Source organism: Vulpes lagopus, chromosome 10 (assembly GCF_018345385.1).
Source record: "Vulpes lagopus strain Blue_001 chromosome 10, ASM1834538v1, whole genome shotgun sequence".
Taxonomy (NCBI): Eukaryota; Metazoa; Chordata; class Mammalia; order Carnivora; family Canidae; genus Vulpes; species Vulpes lagopus.
In genome coordinates, this window is record NC_054833.1 from 67,086,228 (window position 1) to 67,092,227 (window position 6,000).

The 6,000-nt window shown below is 53.4% G+C and overlaps 1 protein-coding gene across 4 annotated transcripts in view; it reads right to left on the minus strand.

Annotated features, from left to right (window-relative positions):
- Window positions 1-5,546, minus strand: part of LOC121500269 (multidrug and toxin extrusion protein 1-like) — a 37,319-nt gene extending 31,773 nt beyond the window's left edge. For 3 of the 4 annotated variants that reach the window (XM_041771845.1, XM_041771844.1, XM_041771842.1), the window contains exons 1-2: window positions 5,316-5,546; window positions 4,554-4,936 (exon numbers count right to left, since the gene is read on the minus strand). In XM_041771845.1, the coding sequence (XP_041627779.1) occupies window positions 4,554-4,931 (378 nt within the window). In that variant the 5' untranslated portion in view covers window positions 4,932-4,936; window positions 5,316-5,546. Of the gene's footprint in view, window positions 1-4,553; window positions 5,017-5,315 lie in introns of those variants that run through there. The other variant, XM_041771843.1, reaches the window with a different exon arrangement.
- Window positions 5,547-6,000: the final 454 nt, after the last annotated feature.

The following is a 6,000-nucleotide window of genomic DNA, read 5'->3' on the forward strand; positions in this document are numbered from 1 at the left end:
CTCTGAGAAGCTTGGGGTCTGAGAACTTTTATAACTTTAAAGGTCACAGGATCTTTTTTTTTTTTTGTAAACTCATTATCAACTTGAAATATTTTCAGGTCATCATCCTCTCAACCTTTATGCATGTAAGCTATTGCAAATGGGTATGTCATGGAATCCGTTTTCTCCTTTCCCATGGAATGTCCTATTTCTGCTACACAGTCCCCTGGTCCCCCTGCAGGTCCCCCTGCAGGCCATGTGTAAGCTGTTTCTCATGGCTTCCTATAAAAACTAAGTCTTCTCAAGGATCAGGCCTTTGGACCACTTCTCTGATTTTGCTATGACTAACTGAACTTCACACAACACCTTTTGTACTTGGGTGGGGAACAAGGCATTTTCTTAGGGCAAGTGCCCAGTCCAAGGGTGGGAACAGTCATGTTTCCTAGACAAAACGCCAGAAGCCCAACTGAGTTAAGCTCATCCATGTGAGATGCTAAAACTATTTCTTTGTCAGAGCTGCCATAGCCTTACTAGGGGGTGGCAGGAACATGGGGTTGAGGTTGCCCAACACAGAAACCTTTTCTGACCTTCAGTCCCAAGAAGAGCTTGGCTCCAGAGTGGGTATTTGCTAACCGCGTACTTGTTCCTAAATCCTGGTTTCAAGCTGTTCGGGTGAGCTCTTGGCCACAGCTGTGGTTCATGTAGGTGAGCATCACCTGGAGATATTGTTCAGTGGGCTATGACCCACTGTAGCTCGAGAGAGTGATCCAAACGTTGGTGGGGCTGTAGGATCTGCCTTTCAACACCTCCATGCCCATCCTACCCACACCAGTCAAGACATGGTGGTCAAGGACAAGATTCTCCTAAACTGCACCCCCCCAATCATGGGGCACACTGCTGTCTAAAGAAGGAGCCACTTCTGTTCCCTGAAGGCATTGGAAGGGTGCTCTCCAGGGCCAGATGCCAGAGGCAACAGGTATAATAAGCCTGCCCAGTATGCTGTGTGAACACACTTCTGGAAGCCCTGGTCTTCCCTCCCCTTCCCAGGGATGCCTGAACACTCACTCCTGGCATCAAGAGGTCAGCCCTTGGAAGGAGCTGCCAGGTCAGAAGAGGCACAGCCTCTTCTATGACACATGGGGAAATTCACACAGGTGGGCCAAGCCACCAGCCCAGAGTCACAGAGTTGGCTGGTAACAGAGGTGCAATGAGGACCCAAGTCCCTTGACTTGCAGATGGTCAGCATCTTTGGAGCACAAAGCTCATGCCAAGCACCAGGGATATGGAGAGAAGTAAGATGAACACCACTGCTCCACTCCTACCCCCATGGAACCCACCAAACAGCAGGGAAAAATGCTCAACATGGGATAACACGACCAATTACACATATGATGGCCACTACCAAGAAGACAAGCTCTAAGAGAACAGCAGCCTGGGAGTCAGAGAAGGTTCTGGGAGAAATGAAGTTCTGCAGAAACCTGTATGGTGACTAGGCGGGTGAAGGTGGGCTGTCTGGGGAGAAGATTCCAGGCAGAGGAAATGAAGCAGAAAGGTGGGAGGTCTGAGGCAAGGCTGGGTGAAGGGCCACTAAGAGACAGAGAAATGAGAGGAGACCCGAGGGACTGATGGGAGTCAAACCCCAGAGGATCTCCCAACACCAGCGAAAAGACAGTGACAAGCTCACATGCACATCCGAAGAGGACTTTGGTGGCTGACTCCAAGTGGAGGAGCATTTGGGGCAGCATGACCTGAAGAGGAAAGAGGACAGTTAGAGGCTGCCATGGTCCAGGCTTGGAACATGATGGAAGGCAGGTGAAGACATGCATACAGCTGAGAGACAGGAAACCTGGGACAGGATGGGAAGGAGCGAGAGAGGGTCCTGGACCAACCCCAGGCCTCCTGTGCACACCTGCCCCCACACCCATCACCTTTTGAAATGCCTCTCATTCTTTCAGACCTTTATCACCTCAGCCTAGACTGTCTTCTGCCTCTGGCAACCTGCTCCTACTGCATCTTACAGATGTCACCAAGTGCTCTCTTCAGATTATTTCCCCACTGTCCATTGGATAAAAATCAAACCAGTACCCTCCATGTCTTGTGTGTAGTCTGGCCAGTCCATCCAGATGTCCCCACCCTGCGGGGGCCTACTCTCCTCATTCTGCCCTGCAGCCCTAGAAGGTAAGGTTCTCCAGCTCCCTCTCCCCTCTCCGGGTCATCCTTCCTCCACACAGCTCCCTTGGGTTCGGCTCATAATATTCCACTTCTTTTACATCCTCACTAATGCTGCTCATAGCCTGTGCTCCTAAACAGCGGGCAATCCCTCGCTGGAATTAGTTTTTAGGACTCTGGCTGAGCCTGGCAATAAAAATAAAATACTTAAAAGAACAAAGAGAGATATAATCCTACTGACAAAAAGCAAACATGGTTGAAATGCCCAAGGCTAAGTAGCATCAGCTAAGCCTCCAACTATGCTTCCTGCAAAATAAATGGACGTGTAATGACATGTATTCTGATACACACCTCTTTCCCTTGTGTCGTGAATATTTTCTTTACAGGCTTCATTTAAAGCTCAATGGGATGGGCACCTGGGTGGCTCAGTTGGTTAAGTATCTGCCTTCAGCTCGGGTCATGATCTGAGGGTCCTGAAGTCAAGCCCCAGCTTCAGGCTGGGAGCCTGCTTCTCCCACTCCCACAACCCCTGATTGTGCTGTCAGACAAATAAAATCTTTTAGAAAATTAAGTAAAATGAAGCTCAGGAGAGAGGTAAGGTAAATCCGAACACCTGAGTCTGAAGCCTACATTGGATCCTCAAGGGTCAATGTTCACGAGAGACCTGGAAGGGAGATGGTGAATGGGAAAGACAGAGGAGATTCAGACCAGGCATCCTACCTAACTGATGGTAGATCCTTAGGAGAGCATGGGAAAAGGAGGAGGCATCTCCTCTTTTGTCAAGCTCCTCAGAAAATAGAAAACTCACAGCAGATGGAATAGACCTATAGAAAGACCAAGAGAAGCTCCATATACAATTCCTAAAGACCAAACAGGTGAAGAACTCTAAAATGTCATTGGGTAAAACAGTTACAAATGCATATATAAAAGATTGGAAGGAAATTACCCAAATGATCTTTTGGTGCTGTCTTGGTTTCCTAGTCCTTTCTACAAGGACAAATATTAATGACATTTGTAATTAACACAGTCACACACATCTTCATACAAGTGTACCTACAAACATGAAGGGCCCAGCATGTTGGTCCAGTGCTCACCCCTAGAGACCTGGAATGTTCCCTACATCAAGGGGGATCAAGTTACTACGGGGACCAGCAGAGATGAAGGATGGATCCTCCTGGGAGACACTGGGTCTCATAAAACTGCCTTGTGGTGTTTGTCACATTATTAAAAAAATAACAGCCCTATAGAGATCTTTCTCACAGCAACGCTGCTAGAGAATTTGGGTGGGTGGGGGGAATTAATACCCTATTACGGATGAAGAAGCAGAGTCTAGAATACGTTAGGGAACTACTCAAGTCGACACATCTTTTTCCTAACCTGCCTTCTGAGACCAGAGCAGGGAACTGGGCCCCAGGTACAGAGATTGCAAACCACACATTCTTTCCATTTTGCAAGAGATCTTCAAAAACACCTTCTTGCTGGATACATTTTCGTGTCCTGGCTTTGTCCCTGGTATTATTCTTGCCCCCATGGACACCACAGCGGGTATCACATGATTCCAGAAACAGTGATGTCACCATGCCAGGAAGACGCACCTGTCCACCTTAGGCTTCCCAGGTGCGGAATGTCTACTTAAAGGCCAAAAACTTATTCACACCTTAAAATCACAACGAGTTCTTCTTATCCAATGAAATGATTCGTACTCTGTTGACTTGAAAATCACCCAAACTGGCAAGAGAACAGGGATGAGATTTTATTTTTTGTGGTTTTTAAAACCCACATTACTTTTAAGCAGATCATGCAGAAAGAGCCCTAAGGTAGTGATAAGCAACCTCAACCCCAAAGAGAACCACATTTTAAAAATAAAAAAATTAAAAAAAAAAAACAAACCCACACACAGCAACGGAGAAAGCGAGTGTGGGACAGGGTGCCTCTGGTTTCCTCGTGCAGAGTTGACCTGAGCACTTAGGAGGAATTTGGAGATCTTGATGTGAGACACAGAATTACACCTTCAACCCCCAGCCTCAAGGTTGAAGTCCCCCACTCGACAGCTAGTATTCAGACCAGTCTCCCGTGGTTCCAAAAAGTTGCTTCGCTCGGATCCCCGCCCAGGGAAGGCACCCAGGACAGCCTTTAGAAGGGCAAGTCCCGGCTCCGTGGGGGGCTTCGGATGCCCGGGCGCCCCCCCGCCCCCCCGCCCCCCCGCCGCCAGCTGTGCCAGCTGTGCCAGCTGCGCCAGCTGCGCCGCGAGACCGTGCAGAGCGCGGCCAGGGACGCACGCGGAGGCACCCGGAGGGCCGCGCCCGCCCGCCCGCCGCCAGCTCGCTCAGCCCCCCCCGCACCCCAGGTCCCCGGGGCCCCCCCGACTCGCGGGCCCGACCTCCGACGGAGGCCGCCTTACTCACCGCGGGGCCCGCCAGAACCAGCAGCGCTCGCAGCTCCTCGCGGAAGCCAGACAGCAGCGGGCAGCGCGGCCCCGGGCTCTCGGGGGCGGCGGGCCCCGGGCTCCCGGGGGCTCCTCGGGGCCGGGACTCCTCGACGGCCCCCTCCATGCGCCTGGCGCTCTGCGGCAGGAGCGGGCTGAGGCGGCGGACGGCAGGGAGCTCCCCCGCCCCCGCTGCAGTCTCCGCCCCGGGCGGGCCGCGCCTGACGAGCTGGCCGGTGGCCGCGGGGTCCAGCAGCGCGCGCCGCCTGCCCGGGGGCGAGCGCGGGCGCACGTCGTGCACCGCCGCCGCAGTGTGGGCGCTCTCGGGCCTCGCGGGCCGGGAATCCGCAGTGGCCATGAGCTCTGAAAACCGACGGAGAGCCGTCTGGGAACCCGGGACCTCTGTGCCGGGACGCCAGGTCCGCCCCGGCTCCGCGCCTCCCTCTATGCCCCGGCCCCGGCCCCCGCCCCCGCCCGGACCCCCGGCCCCTCCCGCCCCTGCGACCCTGTGCCTCCCTCCACGCCCCGCCCCCTTCCACCCCCTTCCTTCCCCCCCCACCCCCGACCCCGGTCCTGGTGCCTCGCTCCACCCCCCGCCCCTCCCCCGGCCTGTGCCTCCCATCACCCCCACCCCACCCGCGGTCCGTCCTCCCTGCACCCCCCTCCCTGGCCCCGTGCCTCCCATCACCCCCCCTCCCTGGCCCCGTGCCTCCCATCACCCCCCCCACACACACACACACACCTGACCCCCAGCTCCGCGCCTCCTCCCCAGGGATTTCAGGCGCGGGTGCACCGCGCACACCTGGGCTTTGGGGGTACCGGGCTCTGCTCGGCCCTGGGCACGTGCTGGGAGTTGAGGCTACGCTGGGAATTTGCGTGCTCCTTTTCTCCCGCCAACTGCATTAAAGAACTCAGACTCTACCAAAATAGAGCAACAAGCCCGCATCTTCCAAATAGAACAAATGCGGTTCGCCAGTCTTCCCGGAGTATCTCTCCATCAGTCTGAAGTGGGAGAACAAGAGGTTGTGAGTGTCAACAAACTCGAGGCAGAGACACCTGCCACCTTCTCCCTGGGAGAGCGCAGCAACTTCCTTGCCTCCTAGATCCTCAGTTCCCTCGTCTGTAAAATTGAGGTAGCGTCTCCACCACTGGTTTTGGTGAGAATTGAATGAGCTTGTGTAGGTGGACCACTTGCCCTCAGCCGGCTACACAATAATTGCCTAACAAACGTTAGTCACTAGGACGGGATGGTTTCTCTAATAGTCAAAACGTCTTGTATAAGCAAAAAAAAAAAAGAGGGGGAGGGAGGAAAACATAAATTTTGGGACTCACATAACCAGAAAGTTTGGATTCAGGGATTTTTTTTTCTTTTTTTTTTTTTTTTGGTATTTATTTGAGAGAGAAATAGAGTGAGCATGAGGGAGGAA